This window comes from Mytilus californianus, unplaced genomic scaffold, assembly GCF_021869535.1.
Source record: "Mytilus californianus isolate M0D057914Y unplaced genomic scaffold, xbMytCali1.0.p SCAF_9, whole genome shotgun sequence".
NCBI classification, from domain to species: domain Eukaryota; kingdom Metazoa; phylum Mollusca; class Bivalvia; order Mytilida; family Mytilidae; genus Mytilus; species Mytilus californianus.
Genome location: NW_026262745.1, coordinates 19,325,346 through 19,346,489, shown reverse-complemented (window position 1 = coordinate 19,346,489; position 21,144 = coordinate 19,325,346). Strand labels below are relative to the sequence as shown.

The window sequence follows — 21,144 nt, the reverse complement described above, 5'->3', positions numbered from 1 at the left end:
AATATCAAGGAAAATAACAAGATATAAAGCAGAGCTTTAAGTTTCGGTTGTATCCTTAATATCAAGTTCACTTGGATATATGAAATGCAAGCACTCACTGAAATATGGGTTACTGAGTTTCAGGACATCATCAATAGATCTGAAAGTGAATATAAAGATCTGTTTTTTATTTCCTCGCTTTTTTACTTTGTTTGTTTTTTGTTCAGTGTTTTAGTATAAATCAGGTAATTACTTTTCTCTTTTGAATTGTCTCACATTTTGTCATAGTAGAGCCTTTTAAAGCTTACTGTACGGTCTAAGTTTTGCTCGTTGTTGAATGCAATGGTGACCTGTTACTTGTAATTGTTAACATCCTTTTCTTTAGCGACAGTTGTCCTATTGGCGATCCCAACAGATCCTCTTATAATACATCCCCCTTCCGGATTGTATTGATGGGGAGTCCCCATGTCCGTCTCCATGCTACTGATATCTCCTTTTGTATCCGCAAATTCTCCTGAACCGTTGACAGAATTTATTGACACTTTCACAGAACATTACTTTTATGATGTACTTTTGCGCCTCTTATTTCATTTCTTTATCTGAATGATTTTTATGCCCCCACCGACAATAGTAGAGGGGCATTATGTTTTTCGGTCTGTGCGTCCGTCCGTCCGTCCGTCCGTCTGTCCGTCCGTCTGTCTGTCCAGCTTCAGATTAAAGTTTTTGGTCAAGTTAGTTTTTGATGAAGTTGAAGTCCAATCAACTTGAAACTTAGTACACATGTTCCCAATGGTTTGATCTTTCTGATTTTAATGTCAAATTAGAGTTTTGACCCCTATTTCACGGTCCATTGAACATAGAAAATGATAGTGCGAGTGGGGCATCCATGTACTATTGACACATTCTTGTTTATTTTTACATTGGGATGACATGATGTTCGTCATATCTGCACACTATAGTATTTTATTTTATATCGCTTCTTCTCCTAAACCCCTAATCCTAATTTCATAAAACTTTCTTAGAATCTTTACCATATGATACCATTGTGCTCTTCCTATTTTTTTGTTTTTGTTGATGCGAACTATTTTTTGGGGCTTTACTTTCGAAAGCATGGACGGTGCCACTATTTTACTTTCAGGTACCTATTTTGTATCAGCAACTCTCCCTAATATAATTTATTGTAACTTTCTAACAATCTTAACCATAAAATATTATTGTGCACCTCCTACTTTTTCTGAATCGTTCTTGTTGTTTACCTTACCAAAGCATGGACTTAGCGATTGATTTATTTGGGGTATCCATTTTGTATCCGCAATTTACCCAAAACCCCGTATCGATCGTAATTTCCTTAATTAAAGCAATGACTTTGCAAGCAAGGGTGGTGGTAACATCTAGTGAGATTTGCTCTCAATACCTTTATTTATTTTATATTGCCGTGGTCGAAGGGATTTTGGTTATGACTTGTCGAACTATCAAGTGTGGAACGAATAAAGAGATCAATTTCTAAAAGTAAATAACTTGTTTCTGAATATTATTTTTTTCTCCAATTGTAGTTTTCATTTCGTGCAAGCTGTTTATCTGAAAAAAGAAATTTTTAAAAACTAAAAGTAATTTGAAGACGCAAACAAGCAATTGCATATCATTCAAAACTTTGAACGCACTTTTGCTTGATATTTAAACAGAAGTTTACCATGATTACTTTGCTGGTAAAATCTCATCTACTTTGTTAGGTCAGTTGCAGTGTTTCAGAAATATAAATTCAATTTTCAAAGCATGACAGTACAACGAAACACAAAACGCACGTTTGATATTCTCAGAAAGATAATTTATGGAGTGATTCAACTTTACTTATTACTGGAAGGAAATGGTAGGTATGATATTATGTGTAAATCGCATACAATATACTTTCATTATTACAGGATGGTTCTCATCTTTATTTATGTATTATAACCTTCAAGATTGTAATTTTCAATTTGATGACAATGTTAAACATAGGGTTAGACCTATAGCAGAAAAGCAATTTAAAGGGATCAATGAAAAAGAAAAAGAGAAAATGGAATCATCCAGGGCGTTAAACTTTTAACTTTTTTCTCGTACTTTTGCCAAACTTAAAAGAAAACACCGTCTAAATACAGAAGTGTAAGACTGAAGATGACCTCATAATTTATATTTTTCACCCATTTACGATCAAATTTATAAACAAAAGAATTTTGTCCCATTGATTTTAAAACAATAAAGTTCATTTTTCATTGTTCAAAAGCACTTGCACGGATTGGTGATTTTCATTTCGTGTAACGTGGTGATACAGTCATAATCATAATATTTAACAAAATTTTAAAAATGTGAAGATTATAATTCGACAGTGATTAAACTGGCATATACAATATGTACAGAGGAATATCATTTATTGTAACTTATTTCTTCTCTACATTTCTTCTTGAATCTGGTAAGTCATTTTATTGTACTATCTAACGGGTACTGTTGATATAATACTATAGTCGTCAAATAATATTCACCGTATTAACTTACCAATTTGAGACATTTCAACAATAAAAGCTGCTTCTCGATATTACACACAGATTCAAAAAGCTAGTAATACTTATATACTTATTCGTTTAAACAAGTTTCTAAATTTGAAAGTACGGATTCGTAAAATAACGTATTCAATTGTCATTTCTAATCAGTCTCATCTGGACATCTGGATCAGTCTTGCTCCCATTTTGCGTTGGATGTGATTGAAGAAGTCGAGTATTCCCTTTTTACTTCATGTGCTTTGAATTCAGTTGCTTTTGGTTAGAACTTCTGTAAAACAATAAACGAAACCTTTTATAGTCGATAAAAGAAAGAATTGTTTTCCATGTAGTGAAGAAGTTGAGATTTAGATTTAAGATTGTTTGTAGTATAATAATGGAATGTTTGTAGTATAATGATGGAATAAAAATGCAAATTCATATCATCTAATAACAGCCTAGCCCGAGCTGTCCCATTTCTTGATTTTCCTCTTGCTTCGCCTTCCTTGTCTGTTGTTACTTCTCTAACCCATTTGGCTAACGGTTAAAAAAAAACGAAACAACAAATAATAGGGAAGAAATGGACCGGAGTCTAACAAACGGGGGGGGGGGGGGGGGGGGGGGGGGGGGGGGGGAAAGATTCACATAGAATTTAAGTACAAGAAAAGCATTTTGCATATTATGTCGTATCTGCCAGGAATTCATTTTGTCAAAGAATGGTGAACTTTTAATTGATTTAATAATAAAAAAGTAGTATTTCATTTCCAGTTTTAACGGTTATATTGTTTATAAAGATAACACACTTAGGAATTGACCTATGTCTCATTGACTGAATAGACTTATTGATGAAGGATAAAATTATACTGTTTTGTTCAATTTCTGCGATTCGTATTACACATGTTTCAATACGCTTATTTAATCGTCTCCAGCAATACTAAAATGATTCTTTTGCTTTTCTGTATATACTGTTCTGGGTATTGTACAATATCCTGCATGTTTTCTTGTAATGTTAATGAAGTTGCTGTATGCAATCTGCTTTGACGTACAGCAACCTATCTTAAGTGTAGGACGACAAGATTTCTTATCAGCAGGTTAAGAACTTTGCGCTTGGTTTTTTGTAACTGTAAGCGATTTTTGACACAGTATAGTTGGTTATTTGTTTTGAGTTTATTTGTTATCTTTATCCCGTCATTTTAGAGTTAAGTGCTCTTCCTGTAGTAGATTTGTAATGTGCAATTTAAAGTACTACATGTACGTTTACTTAATTAACTGATTGAGAAAAAACAAAAATGAAGAGTTGAGATATAAAAATATTATTTTAATCCCGCTACATTTTCATGTCAGGGACCGCAACAGTAGTTGTCGTATGTCATATCTTATTGTATTAGTTATTTAGAGAATTAGGATTCAGTTGCAGATCTTTGTTGGTTTTTTTTTTGTTAAATGTATTAACAACTTTTATAAACCCTGGAAGAATTAGAGCTTGACATATTGTATGGCCTCATATATGTTTTTGAAAATTGTGTATTAGCGCTAGATGTCTTTTGGTTATTTTTGTCGTTGGGAAACTATCGTATTGACGTACACCCATCATCTCCTTTTATTTATGCAAACTAGTTAGAAGTAAATTAAAACTAGAAAATGTATTGTAAAAAAAAAATCTCAACGTCGTTGATAGCGAGTTCAAAGTTATTTAACTTCCGATCAAGAAATCGTGGGTTCTCACACTCTAATATCAGCCGCTGCACGTACACAGAGATTTCACATAAAATTTTCATAAACAGATCAAATCAAGTAATATAAAAATAAGAAGATATGGAATGATTACCGATGCGACAACTCTCTACCAAATGACGTAGTAGTTTACTGTAAAAACTATTTTTGTTCACATGAATTGATCAGAATACAGACGTGTTTAAGTAAACAATTAAAATAAAGAGAAAATAGATAATTTTCATTGTATCCATTCTTTTCCAGAGTGTGCCTGTACTCTTCCGTCACAACTGACCGGAAATTGGTGGGACAGTAGAACCAATGGAGTTGTAACTTTTAGTTCATTGGCAGTTACAAGTGGCTGGCAACTCACAATAAATGCTGCTGTATGGAACACGTTTACCTGTGTTGAAAGTGATTCTTCTTATTTAGTATTTCGGTATGATCTTTTTTTTTCCATGGAGTAAATCAACACCTTGCAATTTAGTACAAAATGAATATGGTAAAATATTCCCGACATTTTTACTAACGAAGCAACTATCAATGTATTTTTCGACAACAATTTCTTCAATGAAAGCATGTGACTTGTTTGAGTAAAGTTAAACGAAATACATACGAAAAGAATTACTCATAGATATTCTATTTTGTGTTCCTACGTCTACTCACGTACCCGCTGTAACTTTCATAAAACTTAAGGGACAAATAAAAAATGCAATAATTGACAAAGTATTGAAAAGCAATACTGTCGTCCATTTTTTTAGGAAAAAAAACCCCAAAAAACAATATATTGAAAAAAAAAAAACATGAATCTTATTTACTAAATAAATTCTAATCGTTTTTTGTGAATTGTAACACAGATAAAAATGCATTTAATTACTTGTCTGGACACTGTAGGGCTACACTGTAGTGCAAGTTTTATAATTAGATTCATGTAACTATTTAATTTAGGAAAACAGTTCTTTTGCTGAAAAACAAATCTAATGATTTTAGGCTCTGAAATGCCATCCCGTGTTTCAACTGACAATTTACATTTCTGCTGATACTCTATATGCACCAAGAACGAACACAGTGATATAACATTTTATATTTGAAACCAAGTTTCAATTAAATGGGCTTTTACATGAATGATTAGAAGCGGTTAAAAATTGTTTTTTGTGCTATTGTCCACCAACTAAATAATCAATTCGAAACTTATTAACGATTTAATGTAAATAATTTATAAAATCTATTTCAGCAGAATTAGTACTACATGTATGAATGTGCCTATTCAGAATTGTATTCACCAGTTCAAAATTAAACAGAATCGACACATATTACTTATGCCTTGAATTTCAGGCTAATCAAAGAATGACACGATGCTTACCCTTTGTTAATATAACATTCAATTCAGATGATACGTTGTTTATTTTCACACTTTTGGGCTTCTAGATATTATGTCTAACATATATAGTCAAGGGTGATCAGGCTATTTGTTGCAGTCTTGTGTTGGCATTTGTCAGTTTTCTTTCTAAATTGTTATGATGGTGTTTTTGTATTCTTTTCATCTTAGTGAGCTGTCTCGACTGTACTTTTTTTACTGATTCAATGTTCAGCATTTTTTATCATTTTCAGCTGATTAATTCGCATATTATTAATAATCTAAAAATTATGATAAATATTGATCTGTTTAAATTATAAATTTAAATTACATGACTTGTCTTATGTTCACAGAAGTGATACGCATAACCATTTGTTTGGAGTGGATTATTATGCCATCTATTGTCTAGAATATAGTAGCCTAACAACCAACAGCTACTCATACTATGTGCGGTCTAGTAAGTTGTCACTACTTTTTTGTTTGTTGTTGTTTTTTTTTGGTGGAAAAGGGGAGAGGGGGGGGGGGAAAGCATGGTATTGACCAAATATGCTTAATTGCTTTGTGAATATAAGGGAGAAGTCGGGTAAAAGCCAATGAGAACAACAACCAGAAAACATAAAATTAACAACAATATTGCCGTCTACATTTTGTTCACATTTATTTGTAATTTGTATCTAAAGTCAAATAAAATATTTTTGTGTTAAATTTTCTAGGATCATATGACTTTAAGACGATGTAAGTGAACAAACTGTTTAACCTACATAATTAATATGTCCACACTTTACAATGTTCAATGTGTACAAGATATAAAAACATTTATAAAAGCGCCTAATATGTATCGATGACTCATTAAACATGTTCTTACCTGATCTTTATGATTAGTTTTACTATTAATGTGTATTTTAAAGGTTATTAAATAGTTATTATTTGTTTTTGCTTCTATAAGTTTAAAAACAAAGCAGCGACCCAAACAATCTTTAATGTTAAAGGTGTACCCGTTTCTATACGAAATGTGTTAGCTAAAGTGAAACCCACAGATATCATACTCTCACGACACTTACTAAATTGGAACTCCTGAGTAGATGCTGGATTTCCTTTATCATTATGATGAGGCAGATTGCAATTATGAGTTAAACGAAAAGAATTACACAATATCTTTTTACTTAACGTTCCTCTATATAGATGATGTCCTTTCACTGAATAGTTCAATGTGATTAAGTTGATTGCATCTGTCCCAATGAACTTGAAATAAAGGATACCACAGATACATTTAAGTTTGCTACTTTACTTACATCTAGTACTTGACAATCAATTGAGAACTAATCTTTACAATAAAAGAAATGATTTCAATTAAGTCTATTGTTTCCATTTCCGTGTAGCAATGTTTCCGCAGCGCCTGTATATGGAGTAAATATCTCTAAGCTGATACAATTTTACACGGCTTGCGTTTCCTGTCATGATTTCCTTGATAGAGGGTTACTGCTTACAATGATGCTATAGCGTAAAGGATTCCTAATGGTACAGTTTACGCCGTCCCATAACATTACAGCGCCACTAGCTGAGCAGGAACTGCTTATCCTTTCTGGGTACACAAGTTCATCCTTTGTTTTGTTTTAATGGGGTTCGTGTTGCTTTTACCTAATTTGTGTGTTGTATTTGTACTGTGTTGTTTCTACCGGTAAAAGTCTATTCTATCCTGTATACTGAAAACAATATTTTAATTTCAAACTTTTTTTTTCTGTCAAGTTTTAGGGTTAGAGAATGTACATGACCGATGGTTAATGAGATGATGTCTTAGGATAAGATCAGAAATATTGACCTTTTCGCTATTGTATGATACCGTATCACCATATAAGACTCGCAAACTTATGTGAACAGGAGTATCATAGCGGGTGTCTTTAGTGGAGCATTTTAATATTCTTAACTCTTCAAGAGCTCTTTCGTCCCCGGTTTTTGTGTGTGTTCGTACTGCTCATTCTTTAGTTTTTTATGTAATGGTTCGTTATTGTTATTTGTTTTACTGTCGTTTTTAATTTTGGACATGGTGATGTCTACTCAGTTTTAAGATTTTTCTTCTTCAAATGACTGTTGCCGTGGACAGAGATAGAAACTCAAATGACTGTTGCCGTGGACAGAGATAGAAACTCAAATGACTGTTGCCGTGGACAGAGATAGAAATGAATCATTGATTTTTAAACTTTTTTTCAACAGAATTTATTGAGTGCATTTTCGAAGCCCCATTCTCATTGTTCCTGTAAAAAAATCAGTTGTTTACGGACTATTTTTTTTAAATCAAAACACGTATTTTATGAATTATTTCCATCTTATAATCCGTGTAAGAATACAATTGTAAAAAAGTCCATGTATTAAAAAGGCTTAAATTATACGTCTGCAATTAACTTTTAATGAAATGTTCACGATTTAAATATACAATTTCGGTAATTTCCTTCCTTGAGAGACTCATTTCTATAATTATTGTTTAGTTTCAAATAAATATCGCCTGCTATTCAAACTATGTTAAATAAAATTGATATCATTAAAATTATATGCAAGAATCTGTATAAACATATTTTGCATTTGTAAACTATGATGTCAGTGGCGTGAATATATTTAATTTTTTTTCGTATGAAATTGCAATAGTTTTCAATTTTTAATGTGAATAAAAGGAAATGTTAAGGAAAAGTCACACATATAACCATAAGAAATCTACATATAGAAAAGAAGATGTGGTATGATTGCCAATGAGACAACTCTCCACAAGAGACCAAATGACACAGAAATTAACAACTATAGGTCACCGTACGGCATTCAACAATGAGCAAAGCCCATACCGCACAGTCAGCTATAAAAGGCCCCGAAATGACAATGTACAGTCGTTGTGTTTGCTTTGGAATTTGGTTTTGCATGCATTGTACGGTTGAATCTCATAAGGTCTACGGTAGAATTATGTTTATTATGTTCATTATTGTACATCTTCTTGATGAGACTGGTTTTAATTTCTGTTTCCAGACGTAGAAGATTTCACTGGTAAGAGAGTATTCCTATTAGATCAATTACAAGATTCAAGTTACACCAGTACTGCACAGTATTGTAATCATACGAATGGCCCAGACACAAGAGAATATAATGTTTTAGTGAAGCAAAGTGAGTAATAGTGATCACGTTAATTATTTATTATATAATCTGACAATCATCGTGTGTTGCATAAATTCAAATTCAGTATTATGTACCGTGCATACGTAATATAAGATTTAAATGCTTAATCATTTAACAATCCATGTAATTGTGTTATTGATATAGGGATGCACAAAACGGGTACATATACAATGAAAAACAAATATGAAATTGCTGTTTGACGTTTTGAGATTTCTCAGATTACTTTGTGGTAAAACCATACCGTACAATACTGTTATCCACAAGAAATACTTATATAATACGATTAACAAAAAAAAAAAAAAAAAGGAAAAATAAAAAGATAGAAAACTTGGCTACAGTTTATTTCATAAATTGCAAAATGATCGGTTAAGTTGTGGGTAAAGCATTTCTAATAGCCTCGGTGGTATCATAGTATCGTGCTCGTCTCGAAGGCGGGAAGTCATCGGTTCGATCCCGGTACAATTGGTATTTGTTACATCCCTACTAAGCTCGCGGCATTAAGGAGTAAGAGAAATACTGGTCGGTTCGCAGTTAGAATATTAATGTGTCTTTTAGGGTGACATGTCCTTCTGCGGACTGTTATCTTATGAACAAGCACGTTACAAATCCGACTCAGCGTGTCGGTCTAATACAAAACAGGGTTCATATTCAAATTGCCTTAAAATGTTCTCGTCGAAAGCATGCATTTAATTTACAAATGAACATTTAACAGCCATTAGATCATCATCTATTATCTAAAAATACCAGTATATGACATAATTTACATATTTTTAAAGATATGCAACAATCTGTTCACCTCCAACAGTATTTTCCTGATCCTCTGCTTGGGGTGTTTTCCTACACTGTTAATGACGGTACCAGTACATCATGTGCAGGTACAGACTCAGTCTGGGATGGATGCTATGTTAATGGAGATATAGACAGAACCACTGCTGTTTTAAACTACACGCAGTGTGCAACATCGGTCATGGGCTCAAGTGAGTTCTTTTCTTGTTGAATTAAAATATTTAATTTGCATGTTTTACAAATTAAATGATCTGAACGAAATTGCACTCACGTAATCTAACAAACAGTTAACCTGTTAAAATATTTTCAGATGCTATTGTTTGAATTAAGATGTATATACAGAATGACAGTCGTCTTCCCCATATTGCTTAGTTACATGAGCTCATCATCTCTGTTAAAATATATATATATATATATATGAACTCATAATGGCTCTTTTTATATTTCATTCACAAAATGGTCGGGAGAGGTTGCGGTATGTACACGGACAAACACGAAATAAAATTGCCACATCTGGATGAAAAAAAAAGAAAAAAAACAAGTGCTCGCACTTGACTTCTGTTTTACCAATTTAACGAAACACGGTGAATAACGAGATTCATGCACGGAAGCACATGAAATAAAAATGGCAAAACACGTTGCAAGAAAATAACTCTTTATCACCCTCTTAGATTCATAGCCTGGACAAATACAATTTCCCTTAATCTCATAAAAGGTCAAGGGGCCGTATATGTACATTTGTAATTCCGCAAACAGTCGATCAACTGAAACTAGACCCGTAATTCATTAACAAAAAATAGCACCTCTGCAGGCATGATGCAAAAGTCTGAATAAGTACAATTTACATAAAATTTCGGTCTGAAGTCGGTTAAAATTCTGCGAAACATCGGGTCAACCGGAAAATACGCAAACTTGATCTGTAAGTCATTTCAAAAAAATAAATGCCCTTAATTGAAAGTTATATTATTATCAATCGAATTCAAACATACACATTTATCCTTATATCAAACAGTTTTGTTTCTTAATTACAGCTCAATTTAGTGTAAAAATAGTCGACTAGCATTTAATATTCAAATATAAAACAGTGACCTTAATTTGAGTTCTGCATTCACCTAGAACGCTGCTTTCTGTATGCAATCGAATAGAAAATGGAAACGGGGAATGTGTCAAAGAGACAGCAACCCGACCAAAGAGCAGAAAACAGCCCCAAGTGCACCAATGGGTCATCAACTCGGAGAGAAAATTCCGCACCCGGAGCATCCGGAGGCGGGCTTCAATTGATCCTTAATCAATAATGTTTACTGGTTCAGAGAAATACGAAATGGACGCCACACTAAACTCCGAAACATACAAATAAACCAAAATTATAAAAAAAAAAACACACACAAAACTTAACAAAGGCTAGATGTTCCTGAATTGTGACAGGCGTAGAACTTTTATAAAGATGTCACCTCAACCTTACGAAATTATCAAGGCAACGGTAACATCCTTGATATCTTTCAATAAAAGAGAGGCGAAAGATACCAAAGTGACATTCAAACTCACGAGTCGTATAATTCAATAGTTACGCCACTTTTCCGTAAGTTTGTGTAATATGTATGAGGTTCACTAATTTAAAACGATGTTTGCTTTAACGTGATTTCAATTTTTCATAAGGGTTATATTAATTTATATTTAACCTATTTTCCAACAGTTTATCTTTTATTTTAGCCAGTGGAGTATTCTACAATGTGGCAAACGTGACTGAATCTGGATCAACATACTACACCATTCTGATCAATTCTGATGGAACAGATCCAATTTTCACATGTATTGTAAGTATAAATAACTATAAAACAAGTTTTTGAATATTTTTGCTGTATGCAGGTGAATAAAAAAAAGCAATATAACTGCACTTTGACTGCTATTTGTCATCTGACAGTCAAAGTGTAACCTTAAATTTAGAGCAAAAGCTTACACTTCAATGAAGTTCCAAAACGACTCAAGGTAGATGTCGACCACTCTACGTTTATGAGATTTATGATTGTGTGTGTTTTAACTGAAGTATGTTTTTGTTGAACATCTACTTTGTATGTACTTCAATATAATAGAAAAAATGATGCCCTGTCCCCTTATTCATGCTTCAATGAGTTTGGATGAATTCGTTCAAGTGTGAATACATGTAACTTTAATCATGGGTCTTTTAAAAGAAATACTTTTACCAGACTATAAATATTGTATGAGAAAAATGAAATTCGAATTTACGCCAATCATGACCAAACGACATTTAGTGGTCAACAATAATCTTTAAAAGAAGTATTTCCACCTGAATTTTACTGTTCGTTTTATGTTACACCATTGTCCTAGGTTAGGGGAAGGGTTGAGCGCTCACAGACATGTTCAACCCTGCTACATTCTGTATTTGCCTGTCCCAAATCAGGATCCTGTAATTGAGTGGTTGTCGTTGTGTGCCTCTTTTATATCTTTTTTTTTTCGTTTATTGTTTTGCCATTAATCATGACGTTGCTTTTGTCGTTTGAATTGTATCACAATTTGTCATGCCGGGCCCTTTCATAGCTTAATTCACGTATGAGTTTTGCTCATTGTTGAAGGCATTAGGGGTACCTATAATCGGTTAAATCCACGTCATTTTGGACTCTAGTGGATAGTTGTCTCATTTACAATGATACCACATCTCCTAAATTTAATTTATATGTCAAACTCTTAATTGACGAGAGTCTAGAGCAAAATATCTCTGTTTCAACACTTCAACCTATATATAATTTGTCTGATTTTGTATCGTTTTTTTTTTCATGGCTCGGAAAACCTAATTCACGATCTTTATTCCACTTTTTGACATTTTCATAGAGTTTACTATAGGTATTGAAAAAAAATAAACCTCTTAAGGAGATACCGCCATGATACATGTGTCTACTAAATTTCAATGGACGAAAATGCAAAATTGGTATACAAATTTGTGAAGCAATCTCGCACATTTGAGATGATAGGTTTTTATTATTGTCAGTCATTATGATTTTTGTTCAGATGATTTTTTTGTCAGAAAACCAAAGAATTACGTTGTTATATAGCTTGCAAATCATATTCCATAAGTTCTGTATTATCCTAAATGAGTTGATATTAACTGTATCTTTAATTCTTTTTATAAATAGCTAATTTGTTTTGCAGGCGGTATCACAATCTGGAAGTACCCGTTCCATTAGTACAAATCCAGGTGGATGTGCAGCTAATCAAGTTTCAACAAGTCGAACATCACATGCTGACAGTGTACTCATTGCATTGACAGAATATGGTATGTTATTAGAAATACCATACTATGATTTATGCAAAAATGAAAATCAATGCATTTCCAATTAAAACCGAACCTGTCTGCGTAAAGTACTTAGCCCAATACCACATTCTGGTTTAATGTATTCACTATCTAATTACAACCACGTTATCCGTTGTTCTGGTCCGATATATCTTAAATCTTCCCACAGTACGATATCCTAAAAAACGGAACAGTGAGAGATCTGGTTCCAACCAGAAGAAGGTATATGACCAAAACATTTAATGTTAATTGGAAAAGAAAGATACGAGTACAATTACCCAATAAATGAATTTCACACGATGGCGTTTAACGTTTGCAAAATACAACAAAAGTTCCCGTATCTTTATTCTTAATACACCAAATACCAAATTATACTTTTTTGTACATAAGTAAAGAGAAGAAAGAAGCTTAGTAATAACAAGTTCTCTTAGCCAAATCATTATTTTTCAGTAGGATGTTTCATAATTATGATTATATTTGGATTCTGAGATTCCCATTTAACGAGATTTCAACAACTGTCGCAATTCTGTTATTGAATGTTCTAAACTACATGGCGCTCTATCATAAATAAATATAACGATAGAAACACTTTGTCTAGTCGTTTAATTCCTACGTAATACATGATAAAACAATTTGAAATTTTGTATAGCAAATATATCAGTTTTTAATCATCTCTGGGTACAATATTGACTATTTTTATGTTTGTATTTTCAGAAACATGTCGTAAGTAGAGTCTTTAAGAGCTTTTAGATGTTCCAGATATTGTTAAATTTATTTGAATAAATGCTTAAGACATCACATAAAAGAAGACACACATGCCCTTTGATGCTGTCACGCATGATAAACATATTGTATTGATCAGTATATAGCCCTGTTATCAAAATCTGGGAGAAATGTGAGGATTCTTAGAAATTAGTGTCAAGTCACGACAACTTTTAAAATCATTTGTTATAATTTACAATTGCTGATCATAAACAACTGTACTGATATAAGTTTTCATAACGGAATTTCTCAAAATTCGAGTTTCGCTTTTATATTTCTTTGAACTCGATATTTGTTGAAAATGTGAGAACTTCCAGTCTTTGATTCAATATACATTACAAGTTTAGGAATGTATCTTCCTTATACAAAGCTCTGATTCCTTGCCTGGCTTAAGCTATAACTTTTTTTTCCTTTTTGGTCTATAGCTCTTCATCTTTTTAATAAGCTTTGGATTTTCAAATGTTTTGGCCTCGAGCATCACTGAAGAGACATTGATTGTCGAAATGCGCATCTGGTGCAGAAAAAATTGGTACCGTTTATGTTATTCCAACAATAGTTATACTTGTGGTAATAAAATTATTTCGGGTTTTATGCAAAAAATAAACCAACCTGTAATACGAACGGGAAAAAACTGACAGCTTGGTTTGAAGACAATAAATATGGCATGATTTTTTTTAATTAAAATATGTTTCTTTGATTTAATTAAAGGTGCCTGAATACACAAAAGTTGGACATGTTTTTAAGAATAAAAAGCATGCAATACATTACTTACAACAGTGCAAAAAATACATTTTGTATAATAAGATTAACCACCCAAAATAAAAAAAAAAATAATGCGAAGAAAGGTTAATCGCAAACTGATGAATGATTGAAATCCGTATGATTCTTAGATACTACTAAAAGAGCTTAGGCACATGATAGAAAATCAACAGACATAAATAATTGCGAATTTACAAAAAAAAAATGTAGTGGGATAAGGCTAAAGGCGACAATAGTTAATTAAGAAACACGATTTTTTCTTTTTTGTTTTTCGAAATATTTATATTATTTTCACAGTATTTACAACAACAACTTCAACTACTACCATGATGCCAACGACATCTAACAACGATAGCAGCAATACTAACCCATCAACAGGCGAAAGTTCTTCAGGGGGTAGTAATACAGCAGCAGTGGTTGGTGCTGTCCTGTCAATTCTATTGCTGATAGCTATAATTATTATTGCTTTCCTCATATACCAGAAATACTTCAAAGGAAAGAAATCACAAATTCAACATAGGCAGTCACTCAAAGGAAATTGCACCGATATAAAGCAGCCTCTACCACCAGATTCAGATTTTACTCTTTCTGGTAAGCGCGCATTTAATAAATAAACAACAAACAAATTCAAAAAATTACCAGTCATTAATAACAGACTATTAAAAGGTTGTGCTTTTTACAGTTGTCGGTTTTTTTTGTGGGAACAAACAAAAATCCTTAAATCATAAAAATAAGTTAGCAATTGGAAAATTGAACTCGTATCTTTTGTCCAAGGGTTTTATTTCAAGTTCAATGATATAGATGCGATCAAACTAGTTAAAGTCAACTAATAAACTATAATGAATCAAAATTATTATTCAGAAACAGTATATAAATACATACAAAACGTTATTTAACTTATGAAAGAAAGGTTTTACTTATGTGCATAGATCGTTATTTTAATTTCTAACATGTTGTGAATATAATAATATAATTCGAAGGCAGGGACACATATTAATATAAGTTGTCAGGAAAGCATAAAAACAATACCGAGCGAGACACATTAATATAAAACAGCAAATTGGTTGAAGAAAGACATCAACACGACATTTTGACAGTACACAAAAATAAATGAGAGTTGTAGTTGTAATTATAAAACGTAATTGAGGTGATACTGATGACATACAACAACAGTTCTCTCTTCATTTCAGAATTAAATTTGAAGAGAGAACCAACCATGTCGGATGATTTAGTCGTAGACTCTTTATCACCACGTGACAAAGCAATACCAATGGAACAATTCAGCCATAGAAATTACTTATGATGTTAAAGACATTTATATTTTTGTAATTGATTTTATAATAACTGTTTTTAATTGTTAACTTTTAACATTTAATGCATGCGTGTGTCTTTTGTTAATGTTTTTTTTTATATCTATAAATGTTAATTATATGAAAATAAAAAAAATATATTGAAACAAATAGTTATATTTCTTACAGAAAATCCAAGTTCAAAAGATTATAACTCGAGAGTAAAACAGGTTTCTCCACAAAACAAACTAAGCGTTGAATGTCTGGAAAATGACGGAACCTTACATGAAAAGACCAAGCCTCTTGCAAGCTCAATGTCTCCATTTGCTATGACATCAAGGATTTACCAACAGCCAGAACCTCTAAATGAGGCATTGAGAAGAAATCTAACGCCATTACCGGAACAACCGCGACCACCAACAAGCTCAGCCATACGTACGAAGCCACTACCACCGATACATAACTGATATAATGAAATAAATAACCCTTTGAAATTAGGAATATGCATAATCACCTTACTTTTTTTGCAAATAACATCATTACTAACTTGGGTCAATTGTTTTTATAATGCTCAGCTTAGTGTAGATATAATATATCTTGTTAGAGATATACTTCTTGTTAAAATATCTTCTACAAACAATACCTAACGAGCTTATATGTTCAGACAGTGTACGGAATATACTGTAATAGTTGTTATTTCTCATTGAGTAAATTGTTCAACTGAAGACATTATGAACTTACTAAATCATGCATAGATAGTGAATATATAACATATCAGATTTCAATCTCTCTTACAAAGAACTTTTAAAGTTGACAATGAAACATAAAATTGTATTATCCAACATAAAAAGGAAAGGGATTTATCCCCATTGAATTGTCAGCTACAAAAACTGTACCATTTCTTTTAAATTTTATATTTCAGTGGTAAGGTTGTGTTAACAACCATATTAAAAACTGACACGATATAATAATCCTTATTCCCTCTTACGTTTTGCACTACATTAGAATATGTCAAACGAATATGATATGAATATAGTAGAACTGTTACATTACATTTATTGGTATATGTTTTATTGTTTAAGTCCTAAACAATATCCTGACTTTTTTTATATTGAATTTTCGTCATACAAACTCCGATATTAGAGCATAATTGTTTTAGCTTGATTTCAGTAAACGATATCTTTCTTTAGGACGATATTGTCCATTATTGTCTTGCTGGTACTTGTTTAATTTTTTGTTTTTGTTTTTTATTGTGTTGTTGTTGTTATCATTCCTTTTCTTTCACAATTTTTCTTTATACATTTCCTTACCTTCTATTATTGCACGGATCAAACTTTTGTGAGAAAAGGAGGGCGTTAAGATTCTTAAAAACATGTAACATTGAAGAAATAACAAATCTAAGATTTCAAACTAAGCATTTACAAACCACTTAAATTTGAAACTATAACAAAAATAAAGTGCTTTTTATTTTCATTGTAAACTATTGATGATGCATTAAAAGCAACGGTGTTGAAAAGAAAGTGTTTACAAGTCGAGAAAAAAAAACAGACTCGGTCGTCTCTCTAATTAAATTGAAATTGGTGGCGAGTGCCATTATATCATTAATTGTTAAACCGATTAGGAATGACGAAAGAAAGCAGTTATTACCTCAGTAGTTCTGGTCAAATCGTAAAATATATCAGCTTAATCATCTCTGCAAATAGTGTAATATAAGACAAAACATGTACATTTATCAAAGTTATATTTGTGAAAACCAGATTGTTCACACATGTATGTAACAATTTACCTCTAACCTGTTTATTGTATTAAAATGCTGTTTTATATATTGTTTTGCAAATGTTAGATGACTATAGTAAGTTTTAATATTTTGACTAATGCGGCTATCGGAATAAAATTTATATAGTATTCGTTATCCTGTATTTATGTATTTATAGACTGCAACTTTATGAAAATTACAGTCGTTTTACAGTGTGTCCATCTCAGTTGGTTCGATTTACGCGTGTTTGCAGTGAAGTCTCAGGTTTCAATGGATTTATTTTTTTCATTACCAAAACATGTTTTACAATTTACAGGAATATAGATATAATACATTGGGTAACATTTTTAATTTATTGAATCACAAATATAGAGACCAAAGAAATCATAAAATGTTTTTCCTAATGTTGCATATTTCCAGGGCTATTTGTCTTTCGTTTTTCTAAACTTACACAAAAATGTAGACGTACTCCTCGATTTTGTAATTATTATATAATTTGTTTTTTAATTACTTTGTTGTTTTGAGTAGAAGTTAACAGCTATAGGTAACCGTACGGCCTTCAACAGTAAACAAAACCCATACCGCATAGTAAGCTAATAGGCCTCGAAATGACAAATGTAAAACAATTCAAACGAGAAAACTAACGGCCTGATTTATGTACAAAACTATAAACGAAAAACAACTATGATATACAGCAACAAAAGACAACCACTTACAGGTCCTGACTTGGGACACATACAGAATATGGCGTGGATACAAAATGTTTGCTGGCGCCAAACCCTCCCCTAACCTGGGACAATGGTGTAACAGTACAACACAACAACCTAAAAAAATCAGTTGAAAAGGGCTTGACTCATCAGATCGATACAAACCAGAAAAACAACTAACAAAAATATAAATGGACGTAGCAAGAAATCTATACATTCCAAACAACAAAATAGACACAAAGTACAGATATAAGAGTACTCGCAGTTACTGACAGCTAGTTCAAAGCCAATAACAACTACAAAAGCATGTATCTAAGACTACAATGCATTATATAATTTAGTAATGAGAGTATCTCAAATAAATCTTAAAAGTGCACTTAGAAAAACTCATAAAATGTGAAACAAATTGTGTTTAGAATATTACTTGCTTAATTCGTTTTTCAGAAAAGGCCATCAATACAATTTCAATAGACGGCAAGTGAAAAATGTATCCCCTTTTTTGTTTTCATTGACTCGAAGGTATTCGATGAAATTTTCAGTCCAATAATTGTAAATAGCTCGGTTTTTATGAAATAGAAAATAAGCTAAATTTAGACATCAAATTATTTGTTCTTCTTTATGTGGATGATACTTTTTTGATGTGCCAAAGTCACCAAACAATGTATAATATTTTAACAAAAAGAGGAGTGCACAATCTAAATGTGAAATGTCAATATGAACCGTTTGATAAAAATTCAAAATCACTTTTAGGAACACCTTTAAATAAGTAAATCACTGCAAACGTTTTTGTAAATGGAAAACTGTCAATATTTTCTATGTCATTTCATATCAAATTTAGTATGATTTTTTTGGGGTAAACACTGTAAATTGAAAGTAAAATAAATGTAAATACATTTAATACAAATTCATATAATTCAAATATTATCAAGTCAGAAAAGATGAACTGTAAAGAAAATAAGTTAATACATGTGATTAAAGTAATATATGGTAAACAAAAACTACTTGAATTGTAGGTGATTAAGTAATAGTGTGGAGCAAATATTACATGCAGTAAATTTATTCAAACATTTCGGTAGGCAAACCCTCTTCCAGGCTTGGAAGTTCACATGTAAACACACTTCTCATCTAGACTGTCTCAGAAATGGTTTACAGATATTGTAAAAGACATTTTTTAGTATGAAAATTATGTAGATTTTTTATCCGACACACATAGATTTTTTTGTAGATTAAAGTCAGGGGATCACAAATTATCTAGTGTTGAACGATGGATTGGCATTTATAGACAAGAGCGCTTTTGTAATTTATGCCAAGGTCAGCAGCTTTTTTTCACAAAAAATCTTAAGATAAAAATTGATCGTAAGTTATACTGAAATGTTTACAATGTGTATGACTAACGATTATTTTTTGTGAAATGAATTGCTGGAGATTGTCGCTGAATTCCATTGATATTTTCAATGTTCCACTTCACAGCCGGGAAACTGTATTTCAGCCCTTATTTGTATAGAGATAAAGTGCTAAACTTTGAAAATTGACATAATCAATAAAATAAGAATATAAACAAATATCACTAACTCATAATTTTGGCCCTAGAAATCTGAAAATATTTCACTGTGATAATTTAGTGAACATTTGATTAAAGCATATGTTAAAATGTCCAGGTGTTTCAGTTAAAACATATGTTCACCAATTGCATCATCAGTGACGTATTGTGACGTCATAATGAAGGGGAATTTCTTAAAAACTTGATTTTTTGGGCATAGTTCTGCAATATTTATGACAGTTTTCTGAAAAATTAACAGTGGCGCCACCCTTCGCCCACAAATATTTTTGCTGAAATATTCTTTATATACCATATTCTTTACTTTTAACAAACATTTCAATGGTCGAGGGATGGCGCCACATACACAATCATGAAAAAAGGTGGAAAAAGTTAACGCATTTCTAGAAAAGTGGACGAAAATGAAATCTATTCCTATTTCAGGCTAATATATTTATAAATGTGAAGCAGACATACAATTTTCTTATTATACCTTTAAATATCATACATTTAGCAATACATACCAATTAGATTTACTTTAATAATTGAAGTTAAAATAAACCTTTACAGGGCTGTTTATTGGGGTTACTGGCTCTACTCCTTTATCATATGACTTTGTTTAAATTCACAGATTGGTCCTCCTGGGTTTTTTATAAGACGGTCAGGGATAACGTTATTTCAAATTCAGGTCTTCCGCGAATTGCATAAGTCGGGTAGGGTCAGTAAATAATACGTTCATTATCGAGAATGGTTTACGAAATATACATCTGTATTTACCTTTCCAAACTATAATTCTGTTTATATAATACATACACAAAGGTTAGCGTTACTGTTTATCAATAATCGAGTTTTGGTTTCGATTTAATTCGAAATAAAAGTTTTGGAGATTAGGGTTTTTAAATATTTTTAAAAAGTATAAAATGATTTGCAATTTTTGAATTTCCAATGAGTAGATTAATTGAGTTTTCAGTTGAAATTTAGTCCCCTCTCTTTTTGCAAGTTTGGAAAGAGTCATATTTGGTTATATCTTATTTCTGGGATATGTCATTGACGAATTAGAGAAATTTAATAATCTTGCAGCTGGATATTTTATGCTTAATATGACTTAAATATGATTTGTTTAAATTCTAATACACGTACAATGTATACATCGATTGCCTATAGAATAGAAATAACACTTACTAATAATCAAATGGGTATTTGATAGTACATGTTTATTAATAAATTGTCATACGTTTTTAAAATAAAAAAACATCTATTTTGTAACTGATGTGTATATATTTTATGAATTCAACAACAATTAATATCTAGATGGTAACCAGTCAATATAAATAATCACCGTAAACCAGATCAAATTAGAGCGACTGAAAATATTTAGTATTAACCTAGCTGCATATGGACAGTTATGAGAGCGAGAGGTTGTGGTTTTGATTCCCCTTACTAGTGAAAAGAAAGACTTTCAATTTTGTATTTTCTGCATTTCGGAAAAGGAATTAGTGCAAGACTGGTCAGGTCCGTGTCGATAT

General features: G+C 31.8%; 1 protein-coding gene and 1 long non-coding RNA gene across 2 annotated transcripts; both read left to right on the top strand.

Moving 5' to 3' along the window:
* The first annotated feature begins 2,260 nt into the window (after window positions 1-2,260).
* Window positions 2,261-12,855, top strand: LOC127715800 (uncharacterized). Its single transcript, XM_052221939.1, has 7 exons — window positions 2,261-2,425; window positions 4,467-4,641; window positions 5,913-6,016; window positions 8,569-8,703; window positions 9,492-9,692; window positions 11,212-11,315; window positions 12,667-12,855. Exons 1-7 carry the CDS (start codon window positions 2,365-2,367, stop codon window positions 12,853-12,855), a joined length of 969 nt encoding a protein of 322 aa, XP_052077899.1. The 5' UTR covers window positions 2,261-2,364.
* Window positions 12,856-13,521: 666 nt separating this feature from the next.
* LOC127715503 (uncharacterized) lies at window positions 13,522-15,789 on the top strand. Its single transcript, XR_007988453.1, has 3 exons — window positions 13,522-13,531; window positions 14,627-14,920; window positions 15,520-15,789. It is a non-coding gene; the product is annotated as an uncharacterized LOC127715503 (long non-coding RNA).
* The last annotated feature ends 5,355 nt before the right edge of the window (window positions 15,790-21,144 follow it).

What these genes read in the sequence shown, in the direction of transcription:
- LOC127715800 (XM_052221939.1), top strand. Translation starts at nt 2,365, where the DNA reads ATGTACAGAGGAATATCATTTATTGTAACTTATTTCTTCTCTACATTT. An exon ending in TCTTCTTATTTAGTATTTCG is followed by an intron (nt 4,642 to 5,912) that starts GTATGATCTTTT and finishes TTATGTTCACAG; the next exon opens with AAGTGATACGCATAACCATT. An exon ending in ATCCAATTTTCACATGTATT is followed by an intron (nt 11,316 to 12,666) that starts GTAAGTATAAAT and finishes TTTGTTTTGCAG; the next exon opens with GCGGTATCACAATCTGGAAG.